The 18784-nt window shown below is 51.0% G+C and overlaps 1 protein-coding gene across 1 annotated transcript in view; it reads left to right on the forward strand.

Moving 5' to 3' along the window:
• The window catches only part of LOC104522001 (D-beta-hydroxybutyrate dehydrogenase, mitochondrial-like), a gene marked incomplete at its 5' end in the record, with an annotated part of 12018 nt that extends 8084 nt beyond the window's left edge, over nt 1-3934 (forward strand). Inside the window, 2 exon segments of the mRNA XM_010164160.1 lie at nt 1621-1773; nt 3453-3934. Of these exon segments, the coding sequence (XP_010162462.1) occupies nt 1621-1773; nt 3453-3934 (635 nt within the window).
• Nucleotides 3935-18784: the final 14850 nt, after the last annotated feature.

An 18784-nucleotide genomic window follows, 5' to 3' on the forward strand; every position in this document is an offset into this window, starting at 1 on the left:
ATATTCAGCACTGTCTGTCAGAGACAGGAGTGCAGGGCAAAAGGGGTGCTGGGGTCACCATGTGAGAGCTGGGGGATGTGGGAATGGTGGCAGCTATGAGAAGCAAATAGGCAAATCCATTCTGGGACAGACTGTGAGGGAATGGTTAATGCACTGTTACTCCTGGGTAGGACATGACCTTCTGGTCTGATGTACATGGCTGGTCAACAGCCCTCAGGGAAAACGAACTTAGCTGGGAACAGGGCAGGGTTTCTAGGGCTGCTGTGAGAGTAGAGAGCCAGTCTAGCAAGGCCATACTGGTGTCTTTAAATGCACCAGGAGGATAAATTCCATTGGTATTTATTGAGCAATGGTATTGTGATTTGCTTGCAGGGCTGTGTTTGGTACAATATGTGCTTATTATCTGACCATAAATAAATGCAGGCTGGAAGCTATTAGAAGACTTTCATACCTTAGGGCAGGGAAGCTATGGAGCCAGAGGCAGGGCAAACAGCCCAAACATTTTGAGAGAGAGCTTGATAAGTTTTATCAACAGAGTGACATGACATGGGTGCTTTTGATAGCAAAGTCAGAGCTCTGTGGACATGAAGACTCTTTCTTAGCCCTGTGTTTGCTCTTGGTGGTAAGAGGAAGGTCAGGGAGTGGAAAGGGGCCCCAACTCCAACTGAGTACTACTTTTTCACTGAGTACACAGTGAAAAATAACCACGGCATATGGCAGGACATCTAATGAGGAGCAACTCTCTTATATTGTTCCAGCTCTTCTGTTTGTTTCTCCTGCAGTTTATGGTTGCATAGTCCTGTGCTTCAACAAATTCATAAAGTCCAGGCTCAGTCCTACAAATGTTTGCCACCGGGGCTCCTGCAGTAATCACTTCAGAGGGTCAAGTTCTCAGTGACCTGCCAAGGCCCGGACATGCCAAGGGCTCAGTGCAGAAGCTCTTGGTAAGTGCAGTCAATTTAATTTTGACAGGACTGCATGCACAGAAGACATTCACTTTTAAATTCAAGTAGTTTTAAGGGTTGGTTGTAAATTTTCCACCTTCTGCTATAGTTAGGGTTGAGGGAAACCAAATACCTGGACTGAAATACAGCAGCTGTTAACTGAGCTGTGAACTTGCAGATCAATACCATGCACTCCCCAAAACAGTGAGTCAGAGTTGTGAACGGGATTCAGAAATTGAAGATATTTGTTTTCCTTCTTTTTTTTTTTTTTTTTTTTTTTAATTGAGAGGAAGTCCAGCCCTCTCCAGATTGCAAAAGCCATGATAAAGTCACTGAATGGAGGAAAACCTGGGACCAACAGGAGGCATAAAAGAGGGTCAGCCAGATCCAGCCATACAAAGCCCCAGGACAACATTTGACCTTAGAGGAGGCATTCACGGAGGCAATGCTTGTGTGATTCTATCACTCTGCCTGATGTTCCAAACAAGCCCCCCCGGCTTCACTTCTGGTATACCAAGAGTGTATTTCATCTCCTTGCTGGGTTTTTCTCTACAACTTTTTTCTATGAATGTGCCCAGTTCTTTGTGAAAGGGTTGAGTTACCTTGAACAACAAGGAAGACTTCTTCTCTGTGACACTCTCCTCAATCCACTCTTCAACCATATGTTTGTTGGTAGGTCTGTGGGGCCTGGTGAACAATGCTGGTGTCTCAGCCTTCGGAGAGGTGGAATTTGCAAGTTTAGACAACTACAAGAAGGTGGCAGAGATCAACCTGTGGGGCACCGTGAGGGTGACAAAGGCTTTCCTGCCCCTCATTCGCAGAGCTAAAGGTACGTGCTGGGGCAGCGTGGCAAAACTCAGAGAGAGCTTTTGCAGCACAGCAAAGAGATGCAGCTAAAAATCATGACTCAGACTGTGATTCAAGGAATGTCTGTGCAGCCCAAGGAGGGTGTCTGACACATGCAGGCACACTAGACAGCAGGATTCAACATGCTGTGTCAGCATTTGGTAGTTCAGGCCACTCTTGGGGCAGTCCAGGCACCTACGCAGCAGGTGCTATTTTAAACATCCCAGGATACCAGAGACCTTCGTGCAGTGCTGGCAGATATGACGCAGGACTCCAGGCCACCTTTAGAAAAAGTGACTGGAGTACACCAAGTGCTCATGTTTGGGTAACTGAATCTTCTCCCTTCACGTTATTCAATTCCCAGATGATTGCATAGTGGCAGTGGTGGAATAAGTGGGTCAATAACAGCCATTTTAGGTAGCTTACAAGACAACAGTATCATCAAAAGTCTTTGTTTTATATATATTAAAAATATATATATGCATTAACAGAACTCTGAAGAGCTTCTTTATTTAGCATGTGTGGGAGACTGTTGGCACAGCTGTGTGTTCTGTGAGGAAAGAAAGGGGTTATATTGAGAAGATTGCTTAGATACCATTTCCAGAAAGCAAGTGCCCACTAATCAAGCCCCATCTCACCACAAAAAGTAGCTTACCCATCACGTTAGCAGGTGATTCTCACAGTCCCTCCAAGCTGCACTTAGGTCTGGAATGAGAGAGCAAAGCCATCCGCTTGTTTCTCAGCTAAAATTTCAAGCTGCAGAAGGGCATCATGCTCCATGGCTGTGAAAATCCTCTCTATAAAAATAGCTGATGAGATTTCAAGGGCCTGTTTGTAAGTGCATCTGAAACCATAATTGCACACATCTTGTCTTGGGGAAGGACAGAGCCACCCACAGAAGAGTGACCACTGCTGTCATGGTCCCTAGGCCATGCATGACCTAACATAAGCTGCCAGAGCTCTGCAGTTGGACTGGCACAGGCTGCTGGTGGGAGGTAGGACAATAGCTCTTCGTGGCCCCATAGACAGCAGCACCTCAAGTCTCTCTCTCGGTTTATCCCAGGCACATGGTACTCTATGCGCTCCTGGCTGGGCAGCTGGGTGAGCAGGCTGTGCTGCTTGTGCTGCAGGTTCAGAGAAGTCTCTAGTGGTTCTCTGCCATCCCACTCAGGTCTCCAGGCGTGTAGCTGCGTTAGGCAGAGTGGCAGAGGATGAGCTGTTGTGCTTACAGAAAGAACCAGAACATTTATGTGGCATCATGCTGTGTTGTGTGCTTTCCAGCTCATAACACTGCTAGCTGGGAGCTTGAATGCTTCTCTAGCAAGATGCAGGAGTGGGGCACACTGATGTGAGAGCACACAGCTTGTAGCCTCAGAAGATCTGAGTACTTCCCAACGTGGAAATTAGGAGGGAAATGTCTTGTATGCTTTGTAAATCCTTTTTGATACAGAGGTGGGCATGTGCACCATCCATAGAGGAGGTCAGAGCAGGGGCTAGCCTTGCTTGAGTCAGGAAGGAAGGGCTCCTTGACAGGGGATTTGGATGCCTCTTCAAGATTAGATTTTACAAATCAGCATCATCTAGCACAAAGCACCTTTTTACTGTGATGTTCTGGCTGCTTCTTCTGCAGCCCATCATCTCTCCCTGCTCTTTTCTCTCTAGGCCGTGTGGTGAATATCACAAGCATGTTGGGACGGATGGTGAGTCCATCTCGCTCCTGCTATTGCATTTCCAAGTTTGGGGTGGCAGCCTTCTCCGACTGCCTCAGGCAGGAGATGTACCGCTGGGGTGTCAGAGTCATCCTCATTGAGCCCAGTAACTTTGTGGCAGCGACCGGCATCCTGACAGCTGACAGCATTGACAAGCAAGCTGAGGTGCTGTGGAGTGGAGCCAGCCACACCGTGCAGGAGGACTATGGGAGGGAGTATTTCACTCGCCACGTGGCCTTGATGAAGTCCTTCATTAACAGTGGCCTGAAGGACATGTCTCTAGTCCTGAATGACATCACTGATGCGCTCACTTCCCCGAGCCCGAAGAACCGTTACAATCCCATGGAGACCTACTGGTGGGTGAGGCTGCAGGTCATGACTCACCTGCCCACTGCCATCGCCGACTGGCTTTACATCCCCGGAGCTGCCCTGTAAATGCCCATCCTTCAGGCACCCTTCCAGCGCTCACACAGGTTGGAGCTGACTTCGGACTGTCTGCACCCATTGCTGATGCATCTCCTCTGGAGATGCATGTGCTCTCACTTTGGGTTATGGCTTCCAGTCTTGTGTTATGGGATGCTGGGCACAGCATGGCTTTTTTGCTGGTTGTTAATTTTTTTTTCCCTAATTCTTGCTCTTTGTATTCCCTGTTCTGATTAAAGTTGAAAGGTGTTTTCCTTTTAACTGTGGAGAAGGCAGAGGGAGGTTAGCATAATGGGTCAAATATGTGGCTAGTGTAATTAGGTCAGCAGAGTTCCCCTAGTGATAAATTTGGCTCAGTAATGGGCTCTTGCTTTTCCTCACGAGGACAGGCTGCTAATAGCAGAGCAAGCTGTTGCTATGAGATGTCTCGAAGGGAGAAACTAAAACAGGAATCAAAAGCAAAGTTTTCCATTTGATTGAAAATGGGTCAGTCACAGCCTTCTGTTGTTTTCAGGATACTGCTAGGAAGCTCTGCTGCACTGTGACTGTCTGCTCTTTCCAGGAAAACAGCAACATTGCCTCTGAACAGCCTCATTACCTAGTTTGGGGGGGTCAGATCCCTGTGAAGAAGGGTCCTTCCCTCACAGTACTTTGGCCAGGAGGTGCCAGAGCCAGCAACTGCAGACAGGCTGGGCAGGGAAAAGCCCTTCTAATAATGAATGAGATCTGAACCATCCCTCAGTCAGTCCCTTTGGGTGCTGGGACTTGCAGCCTGCCTCCACCCACTGCTAATGAGCTCTGTGGGGCAGGGTTGAACGTGATGTAGCAAACCAATTTGGCTCTTCAGAATGCTACTTTGGGCACTGGTTCCTGAACTGCTCAACTGTGGTAGACACAGTCCAGCTGTCCCCCTGCTTCCCTCATGTCACTGCCCCGTGCTAGGCTCCCTCTTGCTGGTAAGGGAGCTGCTCTTGCTTTCCCAAATCAGTTTTTTGGTTTCCTCTCTCTGCACTTGGACAGTGACAGGGCACTGTGCAGCCAGTGTAGCCTGACTGTGAGCTCTGGAAGGGTGCTTGAAGTGACACGTCTCGTCTCTTTTTGTTTTTTAATCTTGCACAATGAAATTTCCATGTCACACATGATTGTCTTCTCAGATAACCTCACAGTAACTGGTAATAGCTACTTTTGCACGGTATCCCTAAGGGTCTGCTGCCAGGGATTTCAGTCATTTTTCCAAGTGCTGGGGCTGCCTGGGTTCATGTCCTGTTCCCTCTGTCCCAGTGGTGACCACTAGCAAAGCAGCCAGCGGGCTGTGGGCACTGCTGGCTGGGCTGGGACCCTGCCCCCTTGCTCTAGGGACCAGCTTTCCCTTCCACTGCTAAACTTTGTTCCGTTTTGTCCTGTGTGAGATTAAGTGGGTATGAAAAGAGCTTATCATGTGCTCTTTCCTCATCTGTCTCTGCTAGCTCTGACTTGGAAACTGTGCCATAAATTTTTATATGCCGCTGGCTGTAAATGCTTGGAATCTGTGCGCAGTCATAAATTCTGTGATGCCTGAGGAGGAAAGCAGGCTTCCCTTGGAGATGCTGTGGAGGTAGCTTGTATTACAAGTAACAACTACTGGAAATGCCAGCTGGGCAGTTCTTTTCTATTCCAGATCATCGGCACATGGAGATTCCCTGGGATCCAGGACCCAGAAGTGTTGTAATCACTTCTGCCCCCTGCACTGTGAAATGTGAGTAATATTAGCTAGCACTGATTTGCACAGAGAGAAAAATAAACTGTGAGATTTGTAAAGCACATGTCAGTGTCTGCAGTGCTCATTTCTACATTGTTTTTCCCACCCCTTTTGAATCTGAGGTGAGGATTTAATTGGGCTCAGTAGTTAAGGAGGTGACAGTGTTTCAGCAGGTAGTGGGACTGTGGAGGCTCAGTGAGAACTGCCTGGAGCAGAACGGGCAGCATGACCCATTTCATCAGCAGAAGGCGGCTAGAGAGAGGCCTTTCTGCAAAAACAATCGTCAGTGTTTGCATTTTATGTGGTTTCCCTCAAATGGCAGTGTTGAGGGAGTGGTGCTGTACATTATTCATTGCTTCAGTGCTCTGTGTGTAACTAATCCAAATGCTACAGCTGCCTGGTAATAAGGATTAGCTCTTCTCACAGACAGAATGAAGACTTGCAAGCCAAGAAGTGTTCGAAGCCATGAAAGGACCTCGTGGCCAAGTCAGGGTTAGGATTTCACAGCATGTGAGCCCCAGTCCCTTCCTCTGCCTCTGAGAAGTGCTCAGATGAGCTGTCAGTGCCTCATCTGGTTTCTGCCTGGGTGGGGAGCTCCGGGTGGATGTCTGGGGGCGAGAGGAGCAGAGTGCTGGTGCGGGAAGAGCAAATATCAAGTGTTTCTGTATGGTGCAGATGATCACATAAACTGTGAGCCAGTGGAGTAAAGCCAAGATGACCAAGCACGTCCATTCCTGTCTTGAGCTTCCAGCAGCCATTCAGTGAAAACTCATTCTGAAATCTGTTCCCTGAGGCAGCCAGACCCTCATTTCGCATCGTTGTGTTGCATTAATGCAGGCATTGAGGGCAGATTGTTGTCTTGCTGGTGACTAACAGGGAGAATAAAACTCAATTCCATTCAACAGTGACCTTCAAAGCCAGAGGATGGAGGAGAGAGAAGGAGGTTCAGTGAAATTCCCTGTAAGTCCATGCTCATTGCTGCTGTGGCATCCTGCGAGGAGTTAGCCTGCTGAAGGTGCATGTGGCTTTCTTTTCAAGGGCCAGCTGCTGAGGCTGTGGCAGTGTCCTAACTTTTTCTGCATGTTTCTCACAATGCTTTGGAAGATGGCAATGGTACATCTCCTTGGTGCACCCTTTAGCCTTTGTAAAATGTTTCTGTTTTCCCTTTCAGATCAGCCTGGTTCTCTGTGATGACATTGGGAACCAAGAGGCGGTCCTCTGCAGGTTTTTTGCTCTGGTTCAGCTTAACGCAGCAAGGAGTCTCCTGGGGTCTCTCAAGCAAGCACTCTGAGTCTGGATGCTCCAGATGGCTTCAGGTCTTCTCTGTCTTAACCAAAACCCAAGTCCCAGTGTGTGTCCCAGACCTCATGGCACCTGTGGTTCCTGGTTTAGCCCCAACATGAAACATCCACTAGCAGCAAAGGGAGAGTTTAGAAGACAAAAAGTTTACTGTGAGTGAAGTGAATAATCTAAAAGCCAAGGGAAACCAGAAGTCTCTTCTGAGTGGCAAGAGCTTCAGAGGAAGTGGTTCATTTCAGGCGGAGGTGAGAAGCAAGAAGTTACTATGGAGATCCCTCATCGATAGTTCTGTATGTGTTTATCTCTACAACGAGCTACACAGAGGACGGGAATGGCATGCTTCTTCCTTTGGGTTTCAAAAGGCTCTTCCATTGTCACAAGTGGCTGACTCCTAGGTTTGCTGTTCTGATGTGGCTGAAGAGCTGAAGCAGTTGCAGAGCTGGCCAGGAGATGTGCTGTACCAGGTGCAAGCTGCGTAGTGTTGCTGGGAACTACGCTCAGCGCTGCTGGGCTGGCAGGCAAGAATGTTTGTAAGCAGTGGGATGTGGTTTCTCTTGGATAATGCTGACCATCAGGATATTTCTGTGTGCCACTTTCCTCCCAGGTGGTGGTCCTGTAGGTGCTGTCTGGTTGCCAGGTTCTGGCCAAAAAAAATAGCTCAAGGGATGCCAGAGTGTTAGCAAAGCAGCTGCTCTCCTCTGCCTAGCAGGCCCAGCTCCTGGGTGTTCCTTTTTCTGGCCAGATGATGCATATGACTGACTTGTGTTGTGTTGGCACTCTCTGCTATGTAACCTGTTGCTCTGACACCTGGAATGGAGTTGATAGGTGTTAGGGGAAAGTTTAGGATAAGAGAAGCACTTCTTGAATGTCTGGCTTTGAACCTGCAGCTGAGGAACTGCCCACTGCCAGAAGTGTTACTGGGAAGAGGAGGCCAGTGATGGCAGTGGTCTCACATGCAGCAACCACCCTGAAAACAGGATGGGAGATTACCCAGGGCAGCTCTCCTCTGCTCCAGATTAGGGCTTTGCTTCTGGTTCCTTTGTGGTGCTTTCTCTGCTCCCACAGGTCTCCGCATGGGCACCCAGTGCCTCTCAGGCAGGCTGCCTCCCCTGGGGCTCCTTGTCCTCCTTGAGAAAAAAATCAAAGAAAAGCATCAGCACTATCAGTGCAAAAAAAACGTGTTAAACATCTCAAATGAAAATTAAGAAGCTGTTCTAAAGATCTCTGCAACTGCTACAACAGGTGAGAAAGGCAACTGAGGTCCTGCCTTGCACAGAGAGCTGTTGGCCCAGCTGCTCTGCTGACAGCCAAGGCAGTGGATGGGAGCAGGACACCTTCTCCTTCTGCTCGTGGGCACCCAGCTCTGCAACAGTGCCACCCAGTGCACCCTGAAACAGGAGCCTTGCTGAGCTTTTCAGAAACTTTAAGACCTAGGAAACCCAGGATGGGTTTATCTTTCTAGCTTGGAGACCCCCCTGAACACAATGGTGCTGTGCAAATAGCAACACCAGCACCTCTGCTTCTGGCTGGGGTTTTGAAACACGAGTTTTCAGCTTCTTGTGTAACCACAATGCTGAGAAATGTCTTAGAAACAAACCACAACCAATACCAGCAGGTTTCTCAGCCAGCAGTCTGAGCCCTGGGGATTGGAGAGATGGTACAAATAGCATGAGAATTTGTAATGGAGCCACCTCCACCTCTGGGGCCTGGCCTGGGACCAGACACAGTTCATTGATTCTGGGCAGCGCTGGAAGGGCCACAGGGGTGCTACTGATACAGCCATATCGTCCTCTCCCCTGGCACTGGCTGAGGAAGGGAGCAGGCCTGTGTCTGCACCTCAAAACAGTGATGTGAAGTACTTCTGCCCTGACAAGGGTTTATCAGGAGGCACAAAGTAGCCGTGCGCCCAGGTCTCCTGCAGCATGCAGTGTCTTCTCTCACAGCGACGACAGCGAAGCAGCTCGTCAGAGCACTCGGCAGGATGCAGGGAGAGGTGTGCACAGACCTGACGTGCTGTGCTGTGAGCACATCTCCTGCTCCAGGCACACAGGCAGCGGGGCTGGCCGGTGGCATTGGCTGGCTGGTGCAGAAGGCAGCTCTGGGCACAGCGCTTGGCTGAGTCAGGGTTCAGGTGCAGTTACCATGCACGTGGTGTGGTTGAATTCAGTTCCCTCAGGGTGGTTCCTTTTGGTTCCCTGAGGGTGGTTTGCCTCACAGCACTTTTTGCCAACAGAGCAGTAACGGAGTGGGTCTCTGCCCACCCCTTGCCCGTGGATCTGGCTGGTGCAGAAGGCAGCTCTGGGCACAGCGCTTGGCTGAGTCAGGGTTCAGGTGCAGTTACCATGCACGTGGTGTGGTTGAATTCAGTTCCCTCAGGGTGGTTCCTTTTGGTTCCCTGAGGGTGGTTTGCCTCACAGCACTTTTTGCCAACAGAGCAGTAACGGAGTGGGTCTCTGCCCACCCCTTGCCCGTGGATGTGTAGTATTGCTTTCCTCTGCCCTTGAGAGAGAAGCTGTTTGTATTTTGCTGCCATAGGTATGGTCAGGCAGGCATTTGTCTGGTCTCTTCTGATAAAGCACATCCTTATCATAGCATCATAGAATGTACTGGGTTGGAAGGCACCTTCAGAGGTCATCTAGTCCAAGTCCCCTGCAGTGAGCAGGGAAATCTTTACTAGAGCAGGTTGCTCAGAGCCCCTTCAAGCCTGACTGTGAATATCTCTAGGGTTGGAGTCTCCACTACCTCTCTGGGCAACCTATTCCAATGATCCACCACCCCCATATTGAAGAACTTTTTCCTAATATCCAACCTAAATCTACCCTTTTCTAGTTTAAAACCATTACCCCTTGTCCTATTGCTACATGCCTTTGTGAACAGTTCTTCCCCAGCTTTCTTATAGACATATTTCATGTACTGGAAGGCTGCTGTAAGGTCCCCCTAGAGCCTTCTCTTCTCCAGGCTGTACAACCCCAACTCTCTCAGCCTGTCCTCGTAGGAGAGGTGCTCCAGACCTTTGATCATTTTTGTGGCCCTCTTCTGGACACACTCCAACAGGTACACATCCTTCTTGTGTTGGACATGTACCTTAATCATGTTATCCTTAATGAAGGAACCCCCACCACCAGGCAGCTTTGAGCCCCAAGGATTTGCTGTGGAGAAAGAGTCTGAAGTTTTCCAACTTTTTGGAGAAATAACTGTATTTTTAAGAGTAAGGGTTTCTAAGAGTCAATGGTACTGCTATGCCATTGCCAGCTTTGTGGTTTCATAGCCCTCGCATCATGAAATTGTCCCCAATACCATGAGTTTCATGAGTTTGCTTTGAAGAGCACAGGGTGACATTTGGTTTGCCTACCAGTTCCTTGCTCTCACCTTCCCCTATGCCTGCCTGTTCCTAGCCAGCATGGCACAAGGTTGTCCACACCCTGAGAATGGCTCTTTGTATGAAAGCTCTTTCTCATGCAGGACCTGGCAGATGCTGTGAAGAGCAGTGAAGTTTCCCGGTCTTTGCCAGCATATAGCCGGAGCAGCTCTGGTCACCTGGAAGTCTAGCAGATCTTCCTTCACTGTGTTTGCCAAGAAGGAATTTATCCTTTTATTTGTAGAGAAGGTGTTTGGTGGAGTAACCAGGTAAGAGCTGGTCTGTTTAATAGTATAATAGAAAGACTTCTGATTAGGACTGAGATCCAGCACTTCTGGTCCTGGCACTGCCACTGGCTTGCTAAGTGTCCTGGACAAACCACTCTGCCTGCACCAAGCTCCCTTTTACCATCCCAGCCAACTTTGCCACCACCTTGCCCATGCTGGAAAGCAGAAAACCAAAAAGTATACATTGCGGTGCAGTGCTGTTTGACTCAATTTTGTTGTTCTGATGGCAGAACAGATGTTACCCCCCTTTCCACAGGCTGAATTATTTCTTGTGGCAGAATAAAAAATATGGCATCTCCAGTCTTCTGCATGAAAGCTGCTACAAGTGGCTTGTAAAGTCCTACGAACTTTTATAGCTTCAAGGAGGAAAGTGCCAGGGTTGGGGACAGACATTAACACTGTTGTTGCTGCTTTTAAATGGGTATCAAGGTTAACCATCACCCCGTGGGCACCTTGCCCAGGGACCTTGAACTGCAGCTCGGGGGAAAGCTCTGCATTGTCTTTTACTGCATAACTCCAGGGGCTCCCTGCCAGAGTGATCGTACTCCCAGGGGTGCTGGTGGTACCCGTCACCTTGTGGGGTCAAGTGCTGTAGAAGCTGTTATCCTGGTGGGACTTTAACCAGGGTTACTATGACAATCAGTCAGCAGGCAGCCAGCACCACATGTCCTTGTGTCCCCTTCCTGGTTTCTGCCTGCTCAGGGGTGTTGAAGCATTCAGAGCACAGCAAAGCACCTTCCCTTTCCACCACTAATGAGATGCAACAGTTGCTCCAGGAAGCGTGACTAACGAGGGAGCTGGTGGAGAGGGAATGCACCCTGCTAAGGCCCCACAGCTCCATCACCTACTGCGGGGAGGGACATAGCAGTCCCTGCGTCCCACGGGAGACATCCAGTGGGTGTCTGGAGTATGGCTGTACGGCTCCTCTCCTCACAGAACGCAGTGAGTGAACGCTTGCAGTTGTGCAGGTACTTATCCCAGCAGCACTCCAGAGAAGAAGCTGGGGATCAACTGCTCCACTACAGCCAAGGTGCACTTTGATATTGGGAAAGTGCCTGCAGAAAATCTGCCTGAGCACTCAGGTAAGGCTCCAGGTGGCAATGGTCATCTTCAAAGAGGACAAGATAGCACAGTGGCTCAGCTTGGTGGCACAAGGTGGCTTCGATGTGGTGCAGGACAGAGTAATCCGGTGGCTGCAGTAGTCTGTCTGTCCCAACCTGTGACTCCAGCACTGAGTTTTCCTGAGGCTGGCACTGGTGTAGGGGGATGGTGCTGGTGCTTTTATCGGCAGCTGCTGCCACACACAGGAAGCACATCTCCCCCCTGTCCTCCTCACATACTCAGCCTCCACACACTAAGTCCCAGCCTCATCCCCTCCCTGCCCATACTCTGCACACCTTTATCCACAAGTGAGTTCTGGAGACTGTGAGTCCCCTCGAGCACGTCTGGGCCCTCTTTTCGCATCGCTGCTGCTTTTCCACCCCCTGAGCCACCTGGTTCCCTCAGCCTTTGGGGACACCCGTACCAGGTGGCCTCTGCCCCCCTGCAGCACTAGCAGGAGCAGGAAGCCCCCAGCTTGCCCACTGCCACTGCTGGGTCTGGCTCCTGGCTCAGGCAGCTCTCCTGCCGCAGGCTTCCAGCTCTGCTTGCACACCAGCACTTATTGACTCAAAATCAGTCCCAGATTGCTCCATCACATCCTGAGGAAGTTCTTCCACTCCTGTACATCTGTCCTGGTGAGCTTTTGCTCTATTCCATGTGAAACAACCATTTTGCAAGAATAATGATGGCTGGGAATGGAAAGTATGACATCTGTTTTCAGAAAAAATCAAGTTAATTGGATAAAGCATCCTTTGTCTCACCCCATGTCTCTTTACACTGAAATACGTGCCTGGCTAGTGTCCCTGGGGTGCAGCACAGATAAAAGCATTTTTAACACTGTCTAAACTAATAATCCCTAAAATCTCCTGACTTGTTTGAATGCAACTTGCTATGAATGGTATCTCTGTGCCATTTCAGACTGTAACTACGTATTGAAAAAAAGTCAGAGCATTGACCACTGAGTTTATGTTATTTATTTTCTGTATAATGTAAACTCCAGCCTAGCAAACACTTAGGCCTGTGTTTCAGTGCAAGGCGTCCATGCTCAGGCTCGGTGGCCTCAGTGCAGCTATTCATGGGCAAAGCCAAACACATATGCCAGTGTCTTTGCGCTCTGCAGCCTCTGTGGAGTGATGCCACTTGCTCTTTCAGAAAAGGGATTCTTAAAATTCTCCTCTGACCTATGGCGTGAGATCAGGGGGCTCAGTGGTGGGGGTTGGAAACCCTGTGCTGGCCTGCAGAAAAGTCCATCAGGACCAAAGTACTGCTCTCAGATCCAGATCTTCCTGGAGGATATATAAAACAGTCTTGTGCCATAGGAATGGGGGATATCTGAGAGTCTGAGGCCACCCCCAAACTCTGTGCATGATTCCTGTGCTCCTGGTAGCTGATGAGAATTGCTGACCTGAAGCTGGCTCCGAAGTGCTCCCACAGCAGGAGACCCCACATCCCTGCTGAAGGGGTCCCCACTCGGCTGGCAGGACGGCATAATCTGCAGGAGATTTCTTAATTACATTTCTTAATACAATAGAGTCTGTTCTGTCTTTCTGTGAGCAGAGCTGAGGTTACCCACACATTGCAAATCTATTGCGAGGAATATGTAGGTTGTATATGGGTCATAGAAAGTACAAATGTGTAACTGCATTAACACATTCCTGAGTTAAGGTGCTGAAATGTGGTCTAGCTGCAGAAAATAGGGCTGTGGGCTTTAAATAGCCTTACTTGGGCATCTGTTGGACAATGCTGTGAACAGATCACTGTGCCTCCTCTGGGAAAACAGAAAGTCCCTTTGCAGAAGGTGGTGTTCTAGAAGTATGTCTGGTGAAAATTTTTAAAGCATTTAAAGTACGTTTCAGTATGCTGGGGGCTGCTTAAGGGGTCCAGGGAAAAGCATCACCAATCCATGGGGGAATGTGGGAGCTATCCTCCAAGAAGCTGGGTGCAGAGCACAGCAACCAGCATCCGGTTGCCTGCCAGGGCTCGGCTCAGTGGGGTGCAGATGCACCCATGTGAGGGGGGAGCAGCACCCTGAGCTGAGCTGCGGCAGCCAGGGCTCCACATCATCCGCAGCACGTAAATCTGAGCAGGCATTCATGGACAGGGCCCACGGGAGTCTGGTATCGGACTGCAGGATCTGTTCCCACATCCACTGGAGAAGTCTGACTCTGCCTCCCCCTGCTGCACTTCCTCACTCCTCTCCCTGAGAACCCGATCTGAACGCCTGCTCTGCCTGGTTCCTGGTGTGTGCTGTGATAACCCAGCAGCAAGATACAAAAAGAAGAATATTTGCCTTATTTAGCAGTGTAAGGCTGACCCTGGTGCAGGGCATTTTGGGGACATACTGAGCAGCCAGGATTAAGTACACTGCTTGAACCCTCATTTTTACGGTGAGCACATCTGCAGGGGTGAGATGCTGCCAGGCCAAAGCTTTACCACCAGTCCAGCTCCAGCTCTGCAATGTACTTTTGTCTGCAGCAACTTGTCCTGCTGTCTTTTTTGTACCTCTTTGTCCTTGTTTTTCTTTGCTCTGTTTTGCTTTTTCTACTTTCAGATAAGTAGGGATCCCTCTGGCTCCTCTCTCCAGGGACTTGTGCACTCAGAGCTCACAGCACCGCCGAGCAGGGCAGGGAGTGGGTCCTTCCTCTGAGCCCAGCCAGAACCACTGCCTGTCCTGCACAACAGGGTTTGTCCCTTAAATAATAATATATTTTCTAGTTTTCCAGCTTCTTAAATGTCTCTTTTTGGTTTCTTGTGTTCTGAATACATAATTGGATAATTTCCAGGGTGGAGAGCTACTCACTAATTGTGTATACATGAATCACAACAGTTTTTGTGCACTTGCCTTGGACCGAGTTCCCATATCCCAGAGGCCAGCTCACGCTTCCAGAGTCTGTTTACTTCCTTGGTGTCATAACAGTAATTTGAAATTTTACGCTATTTTGCATGAACAGATTTCAAAGCATTTTCTTGCTGCTCCTAGAAACAGAGGAAAATTCCCACCTGCCTTCCCTTTCTCTGTCTTGTCTCCTGCGAGTTTGTTTTTGTTTCTGTATACATGTTGCAACTTGTCTGGCCAACCCACAGCCCCATTTCCTTTAGAGGGAGCAGAAAACCAACAAAAAAGAATTTGCAAGAGAAAAGACAGAGGAAGGAGGGAAGGCATCTCCTGAGTTGGGATGAGTTGTCCTTGCAAACGTCGTCGTCTCTGTGGCAGGAGTTTCAGGACTCCCAGGATATCCTGGCTCCCAGGGTATGATGCCCTGACACCACAGGACCTGCAGAGAGGCTCCAGCACCGGGGCTCCAAAGGCAGCAGGCACAAAGACTGGATCTGTTAATGCAGAATGGTGCAAAACAGCTATGCCCATGGCAGCTCTCCAGCCCCTGTGTGTTTGGGTTGCTCAGACACCATCTGGAGATGAACGTTTCCTTACGGGGACAGGCAGGGACCCCTGGGCTAGGGCCTACCAGGGCTGGAGCTGGTGGTGGCGTGGCCCAGGCAAAGGGTATGCCCAGAGCTCCTGGTCCCTGCAGAGCCTCCGCTGGATGCTTTTCCTGCTGGTGAGAGATTTGGCAGTTTCTTGTCTGTCCTAATTCACATCAAGGATCTCATCACAGGTTTGAGATGATAGTGTCACTCCAGCTACTGTCCCATGCCATGGCAGGTGTGGGTTCTCCTCTACAGCTGCTGAAATCCCAGCTGGGGGACACAGTGTGGTAAGACAGGCTTTTCCTGGGGAGACAGGTCCCCACTAGGCCTGGCCAGCTAAAGCTTCTCTATTACGTAGGTGCCAGGAGCTAATTTCAGGGTGGCCTGAGGTGAGTGATGGGACAATCTCATTTCTGCAGTAAGCCAGGTTGCTGCAGGTAGAGCTTCAGGGGTGGTGTGGCACTGCCCTGTCCCAGCCCTTGGCTGGCTGGATTTTATCTGCAGCTCCAGCTGATTCTAACAAGGGTTTTTTCTTTGCTAGCAGCACTCTCTGCTGTTGCCTTCTCTCCCTAGGGCCAGCCAAGCCTCATCTCAGAAATGGACAGCTGGGTAACACAAGTAAATCCCGGCTGATGGAGCCCATCCATACGTGCCCTGGGCGCAGTGCTGCCTTACACCGTGCACATTGTATGTGCCCACAGACAGGGCAGCCTCACCTGCCCACCCCTGACCTGCTGTCATCTCCCAGCACTCACTGTGTGTCTGCTTTGCACCACTCCTGCCTCCCCGTCCGTGCACGCTGCCCATCTGCCCCCTCTGCACCCACCCACACCTCGCAGGCAGCGCTGCCGTGTCCCCTGACCCCTGCAGCACTCCACCCTCCCTGTGCTGGGCACACACCCCGTGTGCCTGCCTTGTAGCTGCCTCATCACCCAGAAATGTGTGGAAGGCTTCATTAGAGCATGAAGCGTTCAGAGCCTGTCCAATGCCCCCTTCTTTGCCCTGGCTTCCCCCCAGCTCTCCTCCTTCCTGTCCTCCCACCCCTGCTCCAGCTTCCTGCCCTTTGATGTGCCTCCCCTCCTTTGCTCCAGGGTATGAACTGCTTACCAGGTGGAGATGCCTTCTCTCCACCCCACAATTAGGTGCAATTACAAGGTTATGCTTTTTCCCAAACCCTTGCTCTGGTGTGCAGTGAAGGTGGAGGGCTCATGAGCAGAGTCCTGGTCCAGGCTAACGACAAGCAGGACATGGAGCAGGGCCCTAGTCTGTGCCTGCGAGCTGTGCTGGAGATGGAATGACAGGAGGGTCCTGACAATGCTGGGGATCTGGTGGCTGCTGAACATGTCCTTGCTTACTGACCTGAGCAGGGACAAAGCTGCAGGAGCCTGAGCCTGCTCCATTCCAACACAGGAGCAGCCAGTACCCAAGTGCTTCCTGCTATGGTCAGGCAGAGCCCAGAAATGTGCCCCTGGGGAGGGTGCAGCCAGCACTCGCGTGGAGACAGGTCCCAGCAGCCAGCAGTGAGCTCAGCTGTCAGTTCTCATCATCTGTACTTCCAGACGTGCAGTGTGTCGGCACCATGGGATGCCCCTTGGCTGGCAGCAGCCAAGCAGGGGAGCCAGGCTCCACGCACTAAAAAAAAAGCTGCTGCAGGTGCTGCCTGGAGGTGGGACCCCCATGTCTCCTACCAAGACATAGGTTTGCTTCCACTGCTGTTGGTGCTGGCTGCGAGGGAGCTGACGGCTACAGCAAAGCCCACCCCACGTGCCATCCTCGCTCTCACTGGAGCTCAAGAAATGTTGGCTTTTGGTGACTCCTGGCCCCTCATCACCTCCTGGGCACATCCCAGGTGAATGCATATTCCTGCAGCAGGTTTTGTGGAACATGGCTAGGTGAACACCTTGCTGCTCTGATGTGACCACGGCTGCAGGGAGCCAGGATTGCAGTGCCTGGCCACCTGGGCACATCTCTGGCAAGGCCAGCACTGCAGGGCAGCCCTTGGGTGTCAGGCAGTGCCTGGAGGCCAGAGCGAGCACGAGACCCTTCCGCTGCAGCAGGGCAAAAAGCTTCGTCAGAACCACTCCATCCAAGGGCAAAACCTGCCACCACAGCCAGGGAGTCCTCGCTCCATCCCGCAGGAGAGTGCTCCATGTGCCGATGTGGATACGCACACAGACACATCCCCACGTGCTCGCCCTCACGTACCCAGGGCAAATGCTCTGCTGTGGCCACGGCTGGCCATTCTGCAGTGCTTTCTCCCCTGGTTGCTCTGCAGGATGCAGGTAGCCAAGCTCAGGAGAAAAACTGAGGTCGCTGGTGTGCTGCATGGGGAACCTCACCTCTGCAGTGTGCTACAGCGTGGCAATGCTCGTACCATTCCAGTCAGGTAGCCAGCCCAGGGTTTTTCCGATTTCTAACCTGTTTGTATCACAAGAGGTGCAGATGAATGTGGGACTTGCAGAGGGTTTGCACGACATCTCTGACTTTGACATGAGGAGCCAGAGCAACTCCATCAGGGATGTGCACATGGTGGCTGCCAGAGCACTGAGGGAGCCGGGTGCAGGCAGGGACAGCCCCTGTGTGCTCCCCTGTCCCATGCCAAGTGCTGCCGGCAGGGCCATGGTGTGAATGCCTCCCCCAAGCTCTTTACCCCCAGCTGGTGCTGCTGGGTCTGCATCGGATGAGCTGTGCTCAGCTGTGATGGCCATCGAGGTCCTGGGAGCACCTTGGCTGTGGCCGTGTTTCAGGGCACACCCTGGCAGCACGGCCTGGGTAAAGGACAGGACTGAGCTATGTGTGGCTCTTGAGGTGGCGTTTGGGCAGGCGGGGGCTCAGGGGGGGTGTGTGTATGAGTAAGGCATGTGGTGCAGCGGATAAAAACGCACACAGAGAGATTAAAGAAAATGTGATTAAACACAGGGAGCATCCTGTCTGTTACTCAACTCTCCTTGCATAACACACGGGACCGGCTGCCTTCACAGATGGCTGCTCTGCTGTCAAAGTCATTTGCTGGGCACCTGTTGGAAAAACTGCCAGGTCAGCACAGGGCTAATTGCACAGGCATCTTTCTTCCTAATGAGTTTTAGAAGTCTAGAGAAAAAATTGCTGAGAGGTCTTGCAGCTCCCCAGTTGAGTCTGCAATGCCTCCCGCTACATAGTCCTCCCTGTGAGTGACTGTGATGGAGGTGAGGACATTGCAGTGACCCAGAGGGTCCCCAGGGCTCTGGTGGCCCCTGAGACGGGCTCTGTTTGGGGAGAGGAGGTTGCAGGTCCCCCCTGGGAGCACAGTGATGATTGCTGCAGAGCCAGAGGGAGCAGGACAGGAGCCGCTGCTGTCCCCAGCCCCTCTCAAAGGCTGCGGCACTTCTCCCCTTCTCCTTCCGTGTGCACCCAAGTCCAAGACTTTCATGGGCAGACAAATGGGAGAGAGCTCTGCAGCTGCAGAGCGATACCCAGGCACGTGGGGTGCCTTTGTTTGCCTGGGTGAGCAGCCAAGTTGCAGCCCATCTCCAGCTTCGTACCAGCTGCAGATCTGAGGCAGCTGACTGGCCTGCCAAAAAAAAAAAAACCCACATCGAGGACCAGGGAGTGGCTTGTGCTAGTGCTGAATAATGACGATCCCAGCGCGCTTATAAAATGATAAGGCAGAG

The sequence above is a fragment of the Antrostomus carolinensis genome, unplaced genomic scaffold, assembly GCF_000700745.2.
Source record: "Antrostomus carolinensis isolate BGI_N321 unplaced genomic scaffold, ASM70074v2 scaffold28593, whole genome shotgun sequence".
NCBI classification, from domain to species: Eukaryota; Metazoa; Chordata; class Aves; order Caprimulgiformes; family Caprimulgidae; genus Antrostomus; species Antrostomus carolinensis.